Here is an 18,622-nt window from a genome sequence, read left to right as displayed (position 1 = left end):
TTACAGACCATATATGAACACCATGTACCAAATTTCAGCCGGATTAGATGAAATTTGCTTCTCTTAGGGGATTCGCAAACCAAATTTAGCGGTCCGTTTATATGGGAAGTTCGGAAGTTAGCGTGATTTCAACAGACGGACGGACGGACGCACTGACATGCTCAGATCGACTCAGAATTTCGCCACGACCCAGAATATATATACTTTATGGGGTCTTAGAGCAATATTTCGATGTGTTACAAACGGAATGACAAAGTTAATATACCCCCATCCTATGGTGGAGGGTATAAAAAGCCATCAGTTGCAGTTCTCTGGTGTCTATCTCGTCTCCTTCCTGGTGTTGCAAATATATGCACTAACTTATTATACCCTCCACAGGGTTTTTATGATATTAACAAGTATATAAAGCAGTAAGTTCGGCCGGGCCGAATCTTAAATACCCATCACCATGAATCAAATATTACAGTTTCTTTTTGGTTATTTTTAGATCTGTTCTAAAATGGGCTTTCAAGGTCTCTCAATATGCAAATAAAAAGACTTTATTTCATATTTACATCCGACGTTTCGTTGGTGATTTCCAACTTCTTCTGGGATGAATTTTTTTTTATTGAAATCTGGCAACCATATTGTAAACAGAAAAAAAATATAACATACAATTACTTCTATGTAGCGTATCATAAGCTAAACTCTAAACTTACATTTAGTCTTTTGTCATATTTTTTAAAATTGATTTTAAATTGTAAAAAGTAACGGCACAGGAACACCACGACATTAAACAAATATTTAAAATAATTTCAAAAATAATTACAAAACTAAATTAAAATATCACAGATGTTTTTCCTTATGACTACGATCATAGAAGATTGGACGTAAACTAAATAATAGCTAATGTATAGGCAGCATTAGTGTTATCTTTGTCTTCTTTTCTGTTTATTGCACATTGAACTCTTTGTTGTATTCTTAGACTCTCTAGAGTATAACGTTTATTCTCCTTTCTCTCTTTGTCTAAGATTTTGACACTCTCAAAGTCTGCTTTATGTCCCAACTCAATGCAGTGTTGTGCTAAAGCTGTTGTATGTCTGCCTTTTCTTATGTCTGCTTCATGTTCTGTTACTCTTGTCGCTAAGCTACGTTTAGTTGTCCCAACATAGTATTTGTTGCATGGTTGTTCATCATTGCCTATGCACTTGATTTCATATACAACATTGCTTTGTTGCGTTTTCTCTATTTTTGTTTTGGTTTGGGTGAATATCGTACTTAATGTTTTGTTGGGTTTGTGAGCGAATGTTGTTTGTTGGTCTTCTACTATATCTTTTAGCATTGTTGTTTCTGTTAGCTTTGGGATATATGAAATGCTATAATATTTCATGGTGTTGCCAAGTGTTTTGTTATCATCCGTATTATTTCGGGATTTTTGTGTTTGTGTTGTAGACTTCTTAATTAAGTTATTTATAATATATTGTGGGAATGAGTTTTTAAGAAGAATATTTTCTACCTTTTTTAAATTGGCTGTCTGAAATTGTTGATCACTTAATTTTATTGATTTTTGGATTAGGCTCATTGCAGTATTTATCTTTTGTTTAAAAGGTTGGGTAGAATGAAAATTTATTATTCTTCCGGAAGCTATTGATTTTGTGTACCATTCTGTGGAAATTTTGTCGTTATTTCTATGTAGCTTTACGTCCAAATAAGGCAAGCAGTTGTTGGTTTCTTTTTCTATTGTAAATTGAAGTTTGTTGTGGTATTTGTTGAATGTTGCAAGTATTATATCTTCATCTTCTTTTTTAATTACCGCAAATAAATCGTCCACATATTTAGTTATAAACTTTATTGTAATGTTTCTTTCACTAAGTTCTTTGATAGTTTCTGCTAACATATTATCCAAAACTATGTCGGCGATCGTTGGAGACAATGGGTTTCCCATTGGCATGCCATACGTTTGATAGTACAGAATTTCTCCATACTTAAAATAATTGTTGTCATTTAAACAAAATTGAAGTAGTTTTAAGAATTGTGTCTTAGGTATTTTAGTGTGTGTTTCTAAACTTTTCCATTGTGTCATTATGTTTTTTATCGCTAGGTGTATAGGTATGTTGGTGAACAACGATACCACGTCAAATGATACTAGTATGTCGTTTTCGTCCAAAGATACATTTTTTAATCTGTCTTTTAGTTCATATGAATTTTTTATATTATATTTTTCCGAAATGAGATTTTTAATTATGGAACCCACATGCTTGGACATGTTGTAACATGGCACTTCAACTGACGACGATATTGGTCGCAGAGGCATATTCAGTTTATGTATTTTTGGGAGCCCATATAGTCTAGGTGCGTTCGCTGCATTGGATGTCAGCTTAAACTTTTCTTGCACAGAGATGTAGCCGTTCTTGAAAAGATCCGTTATTATTTTGTTGTTTTTCCTTTGAAGTTTTTGTGTAGGATCCTCCCTTATTGTCTTATAAGTTGTCTTGTCGTCTAATAGTTTTTCCATTTTCTCTTCGTAATCTTTCTTATACATTATCACTGTTTTATTTCCTTTGTCTGATTTCGTCACAATAATTTCTTTGTGTTTTCGTAAGAATCTGCTTGTTTCTTCAAATGTGTTTAAGATAAACTTTTCTTTTTGAGTATTCCTTGAAGTTCTTTTGTGGGTCATGATCCTATTAGCAATTTTGTTCCTTTTTATATCCTTTTCCCTTTCATCAGTAATTGTTTGTACCCACTGCTCCAGGTCAGCAATTAAGTTTATTGTTGAGAAGTTGTCGTTTTTTACAGGGATTGCAAATTTAGATCCCAACGAAAGAAGCCATTTGCTGTTTTCTGCGAATTCCACGTCAGTTTTGTTTACAAACCATGACGGGTTAAATTTAAAATTATACTTGTCAAGTTGGTTTCTGTTCAAATTTTGTATCTTTGTTGAATGTGTCTTTTTTACGCGATGTATAATATCTATGTATCTTCGATTTTGTCTTTTGGTGAAATTTTTGTACTCTGTCTCATTTAACGTTGATCGTAGTGTTTGTTTGTGTGATTTTATACGCTTGTGTAACCTTTTCAAGGTTAAATTAGTTTCTTTAATTTCTAAATTCAATATCTTTACGTGAAATTTCTGTTCAATCTTTTTAAGTTCTGGAGATATTTTAATTGCATCAAAAAGTTTGTTTACGGCTTTTGTTGAGTTAAGTATATGATTTGGAATCAAACCGCTTTTTCTACAGTTTAGAAGATATTTCAACCTTTCGGATTGCTTTCCGAGTCGTTTAATGTCTCTGCAAAAGTCCTTTAGTAGTTTGCATGTATTTGTGTTGTATTTCATTTTGATGTGTTCAAAAAAGTTCTTCATGGTTGTGCTGTCCTATTTCAAAATCCAATCACTCGGCGGGCCCTCCGATAATTATTTTGTTGTTAATTTTTTGGTACGACCTTCTTATTCTTTATTTTTGGTTATTTTTAGATCTGTTCTAAAATGGGCTTTCAAGGTCTCTCAATATGCAAATAAAAAGACTTTATTTCATATTTACATCCGACGTTTCGTTGGTGATTTCCAACTTCTTCTGGGATGAATTTTTTTTAATTGAAATCTGGCAACCATATTGTAAACAGAAAAAAAATATAACATACAATTACTTCTATGTAGCGTATCATAAGCTAAACTCTAAACTTACATTTAGTCTTTTGTCATATTTTTTAAAATTGATTTTAAATTGTAAAAAGTAACGGCACAGGAACACCACGACATTAAACAAATATTTAAAATAATTTCAAAAATAATTACAAAACTAAATTAAAATATCACAGATGTTTTTCCTTATGACTACGATCATAGAAGATTGGACGTAAACTAAATAATAGCTAATGTATAGGCAGCATTAGTGTTATCTTTGTCTTCTTTTCTGTTTATTGCACATTGAACTCTTTGTTGTATTCTTAGACTCTCTAGAGTATAACGTTTATTCTCCTTTCTCTCTTTGTCTAAGATTTTGACACTCTCAAAGTCTGCTTTATGTCCCAACTCAATGCAGTGTTGTGCTAAAGCTGTTGTATGTCTGCCTTTTCTTATGTCTGCTTCATGTTCTGTTACTCTTGTCGCTAAGCTACGTTTAGTTGTCCCAACATAGTATTTGTTGCATGGTTGTTCATCATTGCCTATGCACTTGATTTCATATACAACATTGCTTTGTTGCGTTTTCTCTATTTTTGTTTTGGTTTGGGTGAATATCGTACTTAATGTTTTGTTGGGTTTGTGAGCGAATGTTGTTTGTTGGTCTTCTACTATATCTTTTAGCATTGTTGTTTCTGTTAGCTTTGGGATATATGAAATGCTATAATATTTCATGGTGTTGCCAAGTGTTTTGTTATCATCCGTATTATTTCGGGATTTTTGTGTTTGTGTTGTAGACTTCTTAATTAAGTTATTTATAATATATTGTGGGAATGAGTTTTTAAGAAGAATATTTTCTACCTTTTTTAAATTGGCTGTCTGAAATTGTTGATCACTTAATTTTATTGATTTTTGGATTAGGCTCATTGCAGTATTTATCTTTTGTTTAAAAGGTTGGGTAGAATGAAAATTTATTATTCTTCCGGAAGCTATTGATTTTGTGTACCATTCTGTGGAAATTTTGTCGTTATTTCTATGTAGCTTTACGTCCAAATAAGGCAAGCAGTTGTTGGTTTCTTTTTCTATTGTAAATTGAAGTTTGTTGTGGTATTTGTTGAATGTTGCAAGTATTATATCTTCATCTTCTTTTTTAATTACCGCAAATAAATCGTCCACATATTTAGTTATAAACTTTATTGTAATGTTTCTTTCACTAAGTTCTTTGATAGTTTCTGCTAACATATTATCCAAAACTATGTCGGCGATCGTTGGAGACAATGGGTTTCCCATTGGCATGCCATACGTTTGATAGTACAGAATTTCTCCATACTTAAAATAATTGTTGTCATTTAAACAAAATTGAAGTAGTTTTAAGAATTGTGTCTTAGGTATTTTAGTGTGTGTTTCTAAACTTTTCCATTGTGTCATTATGTTTTTTATCGCTAGGTGTATAGGTATGTTGGTGAACAACGATACCACGTCAAATGATACTAGTATGTCGTTTTCGTCCAAAGATACATTTTTTAATCTGTCTTTTAGTTTCCTGTGAAAATTTCAGGAGGATTTGGTGACAAGCAGATCAGTTCAACCAGTACACTTCCCGAAGATAAATTCAAAGATTTTACCTATGAAGACTAGATCAGATTCTCGATTTATAAGAACCATATTTGTTTGAATTTTAGAGGAATCATAAACATCGTGTGCAAGAAAATGAAATGACGCCTTGATTTAAAATCTAACATCTGTAGATTTTTAACCCCATTATTTAAATGATTACCAGAAGTAAAATCTGGAAACTATAATTCAGTTTCAAGAAATTATCATTATCAGTGCACATGGACCGATATTCACCATTTTCGGCACACCCCTTTATGTTCCTAAAATACTTCTAGATTAAAAATTTCATGCAAATTTGATAAAAACTAAAAGCCCAAGAAGTAAAATCGGGACATCGGTCTATTTCAGAGATAAACCAAAATATGGACCAATACACGCCATTTTCGGCTCTCATATTTAAGGTCTTAAAATACCTGTAGATTTCTCATTTCAGGTAAAATGGACAAAAACTACGGATTCCAGAAGCCTAAAAAATAAAATAATTTCTGGCACACCTATTTGTATTCCTAAAATTTCAGGCAAAGTGGACAACAATTACGGTTTCTAGCTATCTGATAGCTACATCAAAACATGGACCTATACTGACCATTTTCGGCATACCTTTTATGGTCCAAATTACCTCTAGATTTCCAATTTGAGGCAAGTTGGATAAAAACTACGATTTCTATAAGCCCAAGAATAAAATCTAGAGATCGGTCTATATGGGGGCTATATAAAAACATGGTCCGATACTCATCATTTTCAGCATACCTCTTTAGGGTTTCAAAATACCTCTAGATTTCTAACTTCAGGCAAATTGGATAAAAACTACAGATTTTAGACGCCCAAGAAGTAAAAACTGGAGATCGGTCTATATGGGGGCTATACCAAAACATGGACCGATACTCACCATTTTCGGCACACCTCTTTATTGTTCTAAAATACCTCTAGATTTCCAATTTCAAGCAAATTGGATAAAAACTACGGATTCTATAAGCCCAAGACCGCAAATCGGGAGATCGGTCTATATGGGGGATATACCAAAACCTGGATCGATACTCACCATTTTTGGCACACCTGTGTGTGGTCATAAAATACCTCAAGATTTCCAATTTCAGAATTGGATAGAAACTAAGGTTTTTATAAGCTCAAGACCCCAAAAGCGGGAGGTCGGTTTATATGGGGACTATATCAAAGCTTGGACCGATATAGCCCATCTTCGAACTTGACCTGCCTGCAGACAAAAGAGTTTGTGCGAAATTTCAGCACGATTGCTTTATTATTGAAGACTGTAGCGTGATTACAACAGACAGACAGACAGACGGACATACGGACATGGCTATATCGTCTTAGAATTTCTCCCTGATCAAGAATATATATACTTTATATAGTCGGAAATCGATATTTCAATGTGTTACAAACGGAATGACAAACTTATTATACCCCCGTCACCATTCTATGGTGGTGGGTATAAAAACACCGGTTCTACCGGTCCACCGAAAATGGGATTTTATAAAAAACCGACAATCGATGCAAAACGAAAAACCAGTCTACCGGTTTTGACCGACCGGTTTTGATCACTCTAGGCTCCATCCAATGCTATTGAGTATTATCATTATAATTAGGACAACATCTTGGTATTGATGGCGAACTCTTTTGATGGTATTACAAGTTTTGCTAATTAATTCCCTCTTCATCTTAAAAACCCCTCCAAATCGTTTTATCGTTGCTTATTTTTGTCACACCTTTTGATCACGTCTCCACCCTTAAAGAACTGCTTAGGAGGTTCAATAATCGATTAAGCGTGAAAAGAAAATCAACAAAGACATAAATCACTAATTAATAGAACATAAATAAGAGGCAAAAAAAAACTTATGAAACAACGTAGAAAACCAGAAAAGACAAGTAAAATTTCACCATAGGAACCTCTTGAAAAAAAAATTACAAAGAAAGAGAAAAAACACAGCTAGAAATATTAATTGTTCTTCATTAGATTTTATTGTTCATTCGTTTTTTGTTTTTATTTTAGTTTTTTTTTTTTTTTTTATTTGGTAATATCAAACTAAGAATATAAATACTAAAAAAAAATAAACTATTTCTCCTTATATACAACTTAGAAACTAAAATACAGTGGATATCAGCCAAAATAAAGATAATAAAAAAATTTTACCCATTAACACACAGACACAAGATATTTTTGCCATTTTATAAGAGTATCCACTGTATCATATTAAATTCGTTTATCTATCTACTTTCATAGGCTTTCTCTATTACTGGGGTATTCTCCAGTTTATGTTTTTGTATATATTTGCGAAAATCTTTTGAATTGCTAAAACTTTTCAGCGGATATTTACCAAAACGCCCATTTGTCTTGGCCAAGACATAGAAAACAGGATAGGCCCCGGGTGCTATGTGAACGCGCATTGTCTTCTCCACTGAATTTCCTAACAAATCGTCCTGATTGTAAAGAAAATGTAAGTGTTTCTTTTTGGGCTGATGTTTAGGTTTTACAAACTTTTGATCAGCGGGTATTCCACGAATTATGGGTGTATCGGCTTTGTTCGTTTCAGCTAGTCCACCTTGTTGTTGTTGTTGCTGTTGTCCTGGCTTGCGGATATGTTGTGAATTGGCATATTTCCTTTTTCCCTGATATGGTTTAATCGATTGGATTTTATATAGTGAAGAATCTTCACTTTTTTTATTGGGATCCTCTTTGATGGGTGGCAAATCTAAGGGATTAACTCGTATAACTTTCTTTTGATCCATTTCCACAATATCGGGTATAACATCTTCGGTTATTACCAATAATTTGTTCGCATCATTTTTGGCAGGTTCTGCTTCAGCTTCAGCTACCGGTAATGCCAATGACTTGTGATATTCCACCACAACGAAAAATACAATTAGCAAAGGCTGTAACGAATAGAAGAAGTTAGTTATTGTTATTGATTGGTTATAGCAATCAGTAGGGGCAGATAAAGTACAGTGGCTCAAAAAAAAAGACTGAAATAAAATTTTAAACAATATTAATTTAGCTATTTTTATGTTAGCCTGATATTAACGCAGGCTGGTTTTTCGTCCAAATCAATCGTATGTAATTTTCATAGGAAATTAGTATATGAGACCCAACCAGATCTTTCTAGAGACTATGGAAATGTGGATTTGCCTACACTGAAACATATGTATAGTCAGGCTTGTAAGATGGCTATCTGGCATTTTCTTTTCAATAGCTTTATAATAACAATTCCTTAGTCTCCATTTCCAATTGGTTCGCATTAAATTGTAATAATATGTAAAATATTAATGTTGTTCAACAACTACACAGAAAAAAAAAAATTGTCAAAATATTTGCAATTAAAGATTGCAGTTTGAAGCGTTATCAAATAAAAAATTAATTGATTCAATTAATTTTTAATCAAAATAAAGATACATTTAAATAAAAATATATAATTTTTTTTATTGAAATATTAATTATCGGAATTAGCAATTTAATTAAGTAAAAATACATATTTCTGTTGCAAAAAAAAAATATATGTTTTTTTTTTCAAAAAAAAAAAAAAATTAGATTGGATTCAAATCAAAAGCAAAATCAAAATGTTATTATAACCGGAAAATTCCATTTCAATGAAATTTTTTAAACAAAAATTCCATTTCAATGAAATTTTCTCTAAAAATTCTCTACAAAATAAATATGTCATTTGCCATATGAGCGTATGATTCATATCAATTACATATATATGGTGGCGTATTATTTATATTGGGTAATAGTATTTTCATACTTTGTCAATGTATGCCGTTTATTTCCTGTTATACCAATCACATGGTATCATATCATATGGTGGTGGAAAGGTGACATCTTAATGTTCTTGAAATCAACAAAAGAAATGAATTTCAAAGAAATTTTTTGTAAAAATTCCATTTCAATGGATTTTTCTATAAATGATCTATGTCAAATTCGAAAAAAAAGTCCATGGCAATGAAATTTTCTATTAAAATTTCATTTTGATGAAATTTTCAAAAAAATCAATTTTAATGAAATTTTTTATAATTAATTAATTTTAATTAAATTTCCTAAATCTCAATTTTAATAAAGCTTTCTATAAAAACTGAATTTCCACTAAATTTTCTAAAAAAATATATTTTAAATAAATTTTCTAAAACAAATCCATTTTAGTAAAATTTAAATTTCCTAGAAATCCATTTCAATGAAAAATTCCATTTCAATTAAATATTCTACACAGAAAAAAATTTCCGTAGTTAAACTAACGCTAAATTTAACTTATTTTTATTGTAAAAAAATTATTAGTAGTTAAATTTTATTACTTTTTGCGAAATTTGCCACAGCCTAATGAAAATTTCGTTTTTTAAGTATATCTCAAATAAACGTGAGTATAAAGTTCAATGACCGTACACATAAGTTCAATATGAACTAAAGCAAATGAAAATTTTTGTACGATTCCCAAAAATAGTAAGAATGAACTACTGTGTGGTTAAAATGGTCATGATTTCGCGCCAATGATTTTCTTCTTAACTTTTAGTTCTATTAGAGGATGTAATTTCGTGAACTATAGTTAAAAAGTACAACAGGGCATTAAGTTTTCCTGGTTTTAACAACGCTTTGGGGAAATCTCAAAATGTGTAGCAAAATTTAGTTCAAACACAAACAAAAACAGTTTACTTGTTTTTCGGTGTACAAAAATTCCATTTCAATCATTTTTTTTTTTTTAAATTCAATTTCAATTCTATAATTTCCATTTCGATGATGTTTTCTATAAAAATTCCATGTCGAATTTTCTATAATTTTTTTTTTAAAGATATTCTCTAAAAATTTCCATTTCAATGAAATTTTCTATAAAAATTGCATTTCAATTAAATGTTCTATAAAAATTCCATTTCAATATAAATTTTTATGAAAATTCCATTTCAATAAAATTTTCTATAAAAATTCCATATAAATGAAATTTTGTATAAAAATTCCATTTCAATTAAATTTTCTATGTGTACTATATGTACTATACAAATCCCTGAAATTTTCTATAAAAATTCAATATCAATGAAATTTTCTATAAAAATTCCATTTCAATGAAATTTGCTATAAAAATTCCATTTCATTAAAATTTTTATATAAATATGCATTTCTATCAAATTTTCTATAGAAAATTCATTTAAATGAAATTTTCTAGAGAAAATTCCATTGAAATGCAATTTTAATACAAAATTTCTTTGAAATGGAATTTCAATGAAATTTTCTATAAAAAATTCCATTTCAAAGAAATTTTCTATAAAAATTCCATTTCAATGAAATTTTCTATAAAAATTCCATCCATTTTAATGAAGTTTTCTATAAAAATTTCATTTTAATGAAATTTTCTATAAAAAATTCCATTTCAATGAAATTTTCTATAAAAATTCCATTTCAATGAAATTTTCTATAAAAATTACATTTCAATGAAATTTTCTATAAAAATTCCATTTCAATTAAATTTTCTATACAAATTTCATTTCAAAGAAATTTTCTAAAAAAAAATCCATTTCAATTAAATTTTCTATACAACTTCCATTTCAATTAAATTTTCTATACAAATTTCATTTCAATGAAATTTTCTATAAAAATTCCATTTCAATGAAATTTGCTATAAAAATTCCATTTCAATGAAATTTGCTATAAAAATTCCATTTTAATGAAATTTTCCATACAAATTCCATTTCAATTAAATTTTCTATACAAATTTCATTTCAATGAAATTTTCTATAAAAAATTCCATTTCAATGAAATTTTCTATAAAAATTCCATTTCAATGAAATTTTCTATAAAAAATTCCATTTCAAAGAAATTTTCTATAAAAATTCCATTTTAATGAAATTTTCTATAGAAAATTCATTTCAATGAAATTTTCTATAGAAAATTCATTTAAATGAAATTTTCTAGAGAAAATTCCATTGAAATGCAATTTTAATACAAAATTTCTTTGAAATGGAATTTCAGTGAAATTTTCTATAAAAAATTCCATTTCAAAGAAATTTTCTATAAAAATTCCATTTCAATGAAATTTTCTATAAAAATTCCATTTTAATGAAGTTTTCTATAAAAATTCCATTTTAATGAAATTTTCTATAAAAAATTCCATTTCAATGAAATTTTCTATAAAAATTCCATTTCAATGAAATTTTCTATAAAAATTCCATTTCAATTAAATTTTCTATACAAATTTCATTTCAAAGAAATTTTCTAAAAAAAAATCCATTTCAATTAAATTTCTATACAACTTCCATTTCAATTAAATTTTCTATACAAATTTCATTTCAATGAAATTTTCTATAAAAATTCCATTTCAATGAAATTTGCTATAAAAATTCCATTTCAATGAAATTTTCTATAAAAATTCCATTTCAATTAAATTTTCTATAAAAATTCCATTTCAAAGAAATTTTCTATAAAAATTCCATTTTAATGAAATTTTCTATAGAAAATTCATTTCAATGAAATTTTCTATAGAAAATCCATTCCATTTCAATGAAATTTTCTATAAAAAATTCCATTTCAATGAAATTTTCTTTAAAAATTCCATTTCAAAGAAATTTTCTATAAAAATTCCATTTCAATGGATTTTTCTATAGAAAATTCATTTCAATGAAATTTTCTATAAAAAATCCATTTCAATGAAATTTTCTATACAAATTTCATTTCAATGAAATTTTCTATAAAAATTCCATTTCAATGAAATTTTCTATACAAATTTCATTTCAATGAAATTTTATATAAAAAATTCCATTTCAATGAAATTTTCAAAAAAAAATCCATTTCAATGAAATTTTCTATAAAAATTCCATTTTAATGAAATTTTCTATAGAAAATTCATTTCAATGAAATTTTCTATAGAAAATCCATTCCATTTCAATGAAATTTTCTATAAAAAATTCCATTTCAATGAAATTTTCTATAAAAAAATTTCATTTCAATGAAATTTTCTTTAAAAATTCCATTTCAATGAAATTTTCTATAAAAATTCCATTTCAATGGATTTTTCTATAGAAAATTCATTTCAATGAAATTTTCTATAAAAAATCCATTTCAATGAAATATTCTATACAAATTTCATTTCAATGAAATTTTCTATAAAAATTCCATTTCAATGAAATTTTCTATACAAATTTCATTTCAATGAAATTTTATATAAAAAATTCCATTTCAATGAAATTTTCAAAAAAAAAATCCATTTCAATGAAATTTTCTAAAAAATACCATTTTAATGAAATTTTGTATGAAAATTCCATTTCAATGAATTTCCTATAAAAATTTCATTTCAATGAAATTTTCTATAAAATTTCCATTTCAATGAAATTTTCTAAAAAATACCATTTTAACGAAATTTTCTATCAAAATTCCATTTCACTTCAATTTCTTATAAAAATTTCATTTCAATGAAATTTCCTATAAAAATTCCATTTCAATGAAATTTTATACAAAAAATCCATTTCAATGAAGTTTTTTATAAAAATTCCATTTCGATGAAATTTTCTATAAAAATTCCATTTCAATGAAATTTTCTATAAAAATTCTATTTCAATGAAATTTTCAATAAAAATTCCATTTCAATGAAATTTTGTATACAAATTCCATTTCAACGAAATTATCTATAACAAGTATATACGGCCGTAAGTTCGGCCAGGCCGAATCTTATATACCCTCCACCATGGATTGCGTAGAAGCTTCTACTAAAGCCTGTAATCCACAATCAAATTACTTGGGTTGTGGTAATACCAACCGATGGCTAGGTATCTTAAAGCTTCTTAACATCCATCGTACTCTAAATTGTGAGTTGGATCATATGGTGTATATTGGACCGAAAAGGCCGATTAAATACTTATATAATTCCGTTCTTAGTCCGCATAGATATAAATAATTACGAACCGATATGAACTGTTGCGTGGTAATTAGATAGCCAGAAGTGATATATGTAGGTCGCTTTATGTGGGGGTTAAATACAACTGAAATGGACCAATTTTTGTGTGATTAGGGGTCGGTTTATCTGAGGGTAATATATAACTATAGACCGATATGGGACACTTTTGGCATGATTGTTAGCGGCCATATTATTGCACAACATACCAAATTTCAACTCCTCCAAAAGGCATGGATATTAGAGGCCATATGTAAACACTACGTACCGAATTTCAACCGGGTCGGATGAAAGTTACTCCTTCAAGAGGTTCCGGAGGTCAAATCTGGTGATCGGTTTATATGGGGGCTATATATAATTATGGACCTATATGGACCAATTTTTGCATGGTGGTAAATATCATACACTAACACCACGTACCCAATTTCAACCGGATCGGATTAAATTTGCTCCTCCAAGAGGATGCGCAAGCAAAATTTGGGCTCTACGATGGTCCTATATGCACCAATTTTAGCGTAAATGTTAGAGACCATATATTAACACCACATACTAAATTTCAACCGGATCGGATGAAATTTGCTTCTCTAAGGCGCTCCGCAAGCCAAATCTGGGGGTCCATTTAACATATATGGGGGCTATACGTAAAAGTATTCCGATATGGCCCATTTGCAATACCATCCGACCTACATCAATAGCAACTACTTGTGCCAAGTTTCAAGTCGATAGCTTGTTTCGTTCGGAAGTTAGCGTGATTTCAACAGACGGACGGACGGACATGATCAGATCGACTCAGAATTTCACCACGACCCAGAATATATATATACTTGACAAAGTTAATATACCCTCCATCCTATGGTGGAGGGTATAATAATAAAAAACATATATAACAGTAATCGAAGAAAGACGTACGACTTGGCTATATGTGCGTATGATTCATATTAATTACATGTCGACGGTGGAGTATAATTTAAATTTGGTAATCGAAATAGTATTTTCATACTTTATCTATAGATTTATAATCGATTTGAGTCGGTTGCCTCCAATTCTACCAACCACATTAGGTTGGACTCGCATTGTATCACATCACATGGTTATTGGAAAGATGATGTTTTAATATTCTCTTAACCAAAAAAAAAAATGTTTGGAATAGCGGAAAACGCTTTAGTTTATATTAAACCAAACCCACAGTCAATTTCGTTTACATCAAGCACGGTTCTATTTTGACTTTATGTCTTAAATAAGAAACATTTTGAGGTTTCATAGTAAAAATGTAATACAAATACTATTCAATACCTAACACAATTTTTGGAATACATGTAAAATTACATTATTTCCCATTCCAAAAGTTATATGTTTGTAAGAAACGATTCGACTAATTGGCCGTTCAATATGAACAGTTTATCCGTAAGATAATTACCGTGTCAAACTTTTCGAGACATATCTGAAAAGTTGTTAAATTATGTTCGACGACATAACTGCTGCTTGTTAATGCGATCGATATTGATGTTTTACTTATAGCCAACAATTCAAGATTCTTTACAAACACAGACATTTCGTTCGGATAAACTTATATTATCAACCTCAGACAAAGTTGTTGGTTGTTTTCTTCAAATAAAGTTTCTTTACATCGACTATGTGTGCCCAAAAATGTGGTCTGTAAGTAGAGGTTCTTGACTATATGTGTACTTCTGCGTTAATGGCTATAGCGATATTTGTGTTTTGATGACAATAAAAGCTTTTTGTCCAGCGGATAGTGCTTGCAAATTATACATATGATCCACGGTTCCATCTGAACGATAGGTAAAATTTGGAAAATTTATAAAATCGAATACTTGCTTCTTAGTTGTTTGTAATACAGAAAAAAATTGTGTTAGTCTTTATTATACCCTCCTCCATAGGATGGGGAGTATATTAACTTTGTCATTCCGTTTGTAACACATCGAAATATTGCTCTAAGACCCCATAAAGTATATATATATTCTGGGTCGTGGTGAAATTCTGAGTCGATCTGAGCATGTCCGTCCGTCCGTCCGTCCGTCTGTAGAAATCACGCTAACTTCCGAACGAAACAAGCTATCGACTTGAAACTTGGCACAAGTAGTTTTTATGGATGTAGGTCGGATGGTATTGCAAATGGGCCACATCGGTCCATAATTATATATAGCCCCCATATAAACCGATCCCCCGATTTGGCTTGCAGAGCCTCTAAGAGAAACAATTTTCATCCGATCCGGCTGAAATTTGGTACATGGTGTTAGTATATGGTCTCTAACAACCATGCAAAAATTGGTCCACATCGGTCCATAATTATATATAGCCCCCATATAAACCGATCCCCCGATTTGGCTTGCGGAGCCTCTAAGAGAAGCAAATTTCATCCGATGCGGCTGAAATGTGGTACATGGTGTTAGTATATGGTCTCTAACAACCATGCAAAAATTGGTTCACATCGGTCCATAATTATATATAGCCCCCATATAAACCGATCCCCCGATTTGGCTTGCGGAGCCTCTAAGAGAAGCAAATTTCATCCGATCCGGCTGAAATTTGGTACGTGATATTAATATATGGCCTCAAACACCCATGCAAAAATTGGTCGATATCGGTCTATAATTATATATTGTCCCCATATGAACCGATCCCCAGATTTGACCTCCGGAGCACCTTGGAAGAGCACAATTCTTCCCATTCCACTATGGGCGGAAATTGAAAATTTGCGGCAAAAATTATTTACAATCAATCTAGTATCGCCAAACATGGTATATCGATATATCTTATCAAAATCAAATGTTACCAACAAAAAGGGAGTCAATCCCCCTTATTCCAGGTGCGTTACTATAGAGGGGTCGAAATTGTAATTCTACTTGGAGTACTATAGAATATACTCTTAGATGGAGTTTAATTTATATTTGCTTATTTTCCTTATTAAGAAAGCGCTTTATCCCCAGAACTTGATGTAAATAGTATAAACCAATTATCATTTTATTAAATTAATTTTATTAATTAAAATTAAACAAATATCAAATCAAAATCACATTCTTCGGTATCTAACTCTAATTCCGTCCCTCTGTGTTTGTTGTTCGCAGGATTCCGATGGCAATTATTAACCGATTTTGATAAAATTTGGTACAACATGTTTTCTTGGTCAAAGGACAAACACGGTTGAATTTGGAAAAAATGGATCAAAGTTACATATAGCCCCCATATATATGTATCGCCCGATTTCGACAAATTAGACCATACTGCGCTTATTTACTACCCGATTGTCTTCAAATTTAACACAAAGTAATTTTTTTATAGTATCCTTAAAGTGTGCAAAATTTAATCAAATTCAGTTCAGATTTAGATATAGCTACCATATATATGTATCGCCCGATTTTCCCAAATTTGACTATAAAACCCTTACATTTATTTTAGTATGGGCAAGTTTGGGCAGACAAACTTTACAGCGCTTAAAAGTATACTTCCTCACGAACAATAATAAGCAAAAGTTTTCATTAACAATCGTTAACATTTCTAGTTCTATTCTTCGCGTATGTGTTACAATTTTCACATATAAACCGCACTTTTGAATCCATAAATTCAAGTTCAAAAACACAAATATTTTGTAAAGTCTTTACAAAATTTTGAACTACTAAACCTTCTCTTAGAATCTACATTTAAAAGTTTTCTTTATTCACTTTTATTGCGAAAAAAATTAAGCACGAAATTTGTCAATTTTTGTTCGCCTTGATTAAACGCAACTGGCATACATTGGCAGCCTTTTTCTCCTGAACAGGGTTGCCAAGTTTTAAATTAACTTTCGATTTTTACTATCCAAGATGTTCTATAGTAATTTCAATTGGAATATCCCATAATTTTTCATTTTGAAAATTTGACTTTTTGCCGCTGTTTTGCGATTTCCGCCCATAGTGCATTCGGTTGAAATTTGGTACGTGATGTTAGTATAGGGTATCCAGCAACCATGCAGGAATTGGTTCCTATCTGTCCATAATAATATATAGCTCCCATATAAACCGATTCCCAGATTTGACCTCCGGTGCCTTTTGGAGAAGCAAAATTCATCCGATCTGGTTGAAATTTTGTACGTGGTGGTGGTATATGATATTTAACAACCATGTGAGTTGAAATTTAAGGATGACAGTCTTTCGTAGAAGTTTCTACGCAATCCATGGTGGAGGGTACATAAGATTCGGCGTGGCCGAACGTACGGCCGTATATACTTCTTAAATTATTTTCAAATCCTGTGAAGGAGTCAACGTCAAAATTTTATACGTTACATCGAAATAAACTCCCTTATAGTGAAAAGCAAATGGTAAACAATATTTGTTTGTCTTAAGTTTTGCTTGGGATGAATGAACTAGTTTTTTTGCGTGTACATGTTTTAATTTTTCAGAAACACAATTCTTTTGTGATATATAATTTGGCATTTGGAGCAAAAATATTCTATTTAGGTCCATTATCCAATACCGATCATTGTTAAGACATTTCTATTTTTTAAGTGTGGAGTTCTCGGAAGATAGCCTATAACGTTTTGTAATTAGCCAAATATATGAACTGGGAATATCACAACCGTGTTCAGATTCTTTTTTATATTCCCTTTTAATTGAGGAAATAACACCGACCACAACAACATTATTAGTTCTTTTTTGTTTCTTTTAGATCTACAATCAGTTACACGAACGCACCTTCAAGTTTTAACATTAAACATAATTAGCATGAATTATTTCATTTTTTTTATTTAATGACAAAATGTTTTGGTTCAATTGTTTTTGTGTTTTTTTATTGTTCTTATGAGCTCACCAGTAATTTTCGACAGCTTAGCATGGTGATAGTTTTTTCTTGTAGAATAATTCAAAAAATTATTTTTATATTTAAATCGTTTTTTTATTGTCGGAATATTTTTTTTTTATTTTTTCACTATTGAAAAAAAAAATGTTAACTATGACGTTTTTGTAAAATCCCTTGGTTTCTGGAAAATCCGTTAATTATTTTGCAAACCCCACTAGAAGCAGCACCCAACGTCAATAGAGAAATGTTAACTTAAGACTGATCGGATTGCGAGTGACTGTATAAAGTTTTATGTGCCGTGCCGTTTTTGATCTGTGTGAACGACGCCGCCGTAGTGTCGCCGTTGTTGTTTGTTTTTAGGTTTATTTGTTTTTCTGATGATGACAAATAAAAAGATTTCTGTCTAAGATCATTTTTTTCTCCTCCTATTATTGTTATTGTATTTGACCACAATTTTTGAATAGTTCCTATGGGTTTTTTTTGCGGAGTTTTTTGTTTTGTTATTGTATATACATGTGTGTTTGTTTTTTTTTTTTTTTAAGAGGGATTCTTTTCTTCTTAACATCGAAATACCACATTAGAAATTATCCATCGAAAACTATCAATATTAATATTGTAAAAACACCAACACGATGTCAAACTAAACTCATGCTGAATCGAAGTCCAAATACCCTTCACAAACAATTCTTTAGATTGAGCTACAGAAAATACTCAAAATTTTAGAAAAATGTAA

At 30.3% G+C, this 18,622-nt stretch overlaps 3 protein-coding genes across 4 annotated transcripts; all 3 read right to left on the bottom strand.

Moving 5' to 3' along the window:
- Window positions 1–874: 874 nt before the first annotated feature.
- LOC142240092 (uncharacterized) lies at window positions 875–2,659 on the bottom strand. Its single transcript, XM_075311810.1, has one exon. It carries the CDS (start codon window positions 2,657–2,659, stop codon window positions 875–877), a length of 1,785 nt encoding a protein of 594 aa, XP_075167925.1.
- A 1,185-nt stretch (window positions 2,660–3,844) lies between these two features.
- LOC142240091 (uncharacterized) lies at window positions 3,845–5,032 on the bottom strand. Its single transcript, XM_075311809.1, has one exon. It carries the CDS (start codon window positions 5,030–5,032, stop codon window positions 3,845–3,847), a length of 1,188 nt encoding a protein of 395 aa, XP_075167924.1.
- Window positions 5,033–7,175: 2,143 nt separating this feature from the next.
- LOC142240650 (uncharacterized) lies at window positions 7,176–18,130 on the bottom strand. Of its 2 annotated transcripts, XM_075312358.1 has the most exons (3): window positions 17,902–18,130; window positions 7,716–8,110; window positions 7,176–7,657 (listed from the first exon to the last, which is right to left on the bottom strand). In XM_075312358.1, exons 1-3 carry the CDS (start codon window positions 17,923–17,925, stop codon window positions 7,645–7,647), a joined length of 432 nt encoding a protein of 143 aa, XP_075168473.1. In that variant the 5' UTR covers window positions 17,926–18,130; the 3' UTR covers window positions 7,176–7,644. The 2 variants fall into 2 exon arrangements, with proteins under 2 accessions (XP_075168473.1, XP_075168472.1); XM_075312357.1 differs by having other exon boundaries at window positions 7,308–8,110; window positions 17,902–18,071.
- Between the last annotated feature and the right edge of the window lie 492 nt (window positions 18,131–18,622).

This window comes from Haematobia irritans, chromosome 5 (genome assembly GCF_050003625.1).
Source record: "Haematobia irritans isolate KBUSLIRL chromosome 5, ASM5000362v1, whole genome shotgun sequence".
NCBI classification, from domain to species: domain Eukaryota; kingdom Metazoa; phylum Arthropoda; class Insecta; order Diptera; family Muscidae; genus Haematobia; species Haematobia irritans.
This window is presented reverse-complemented; position numbering and strand designations above follow the sequence as displayed.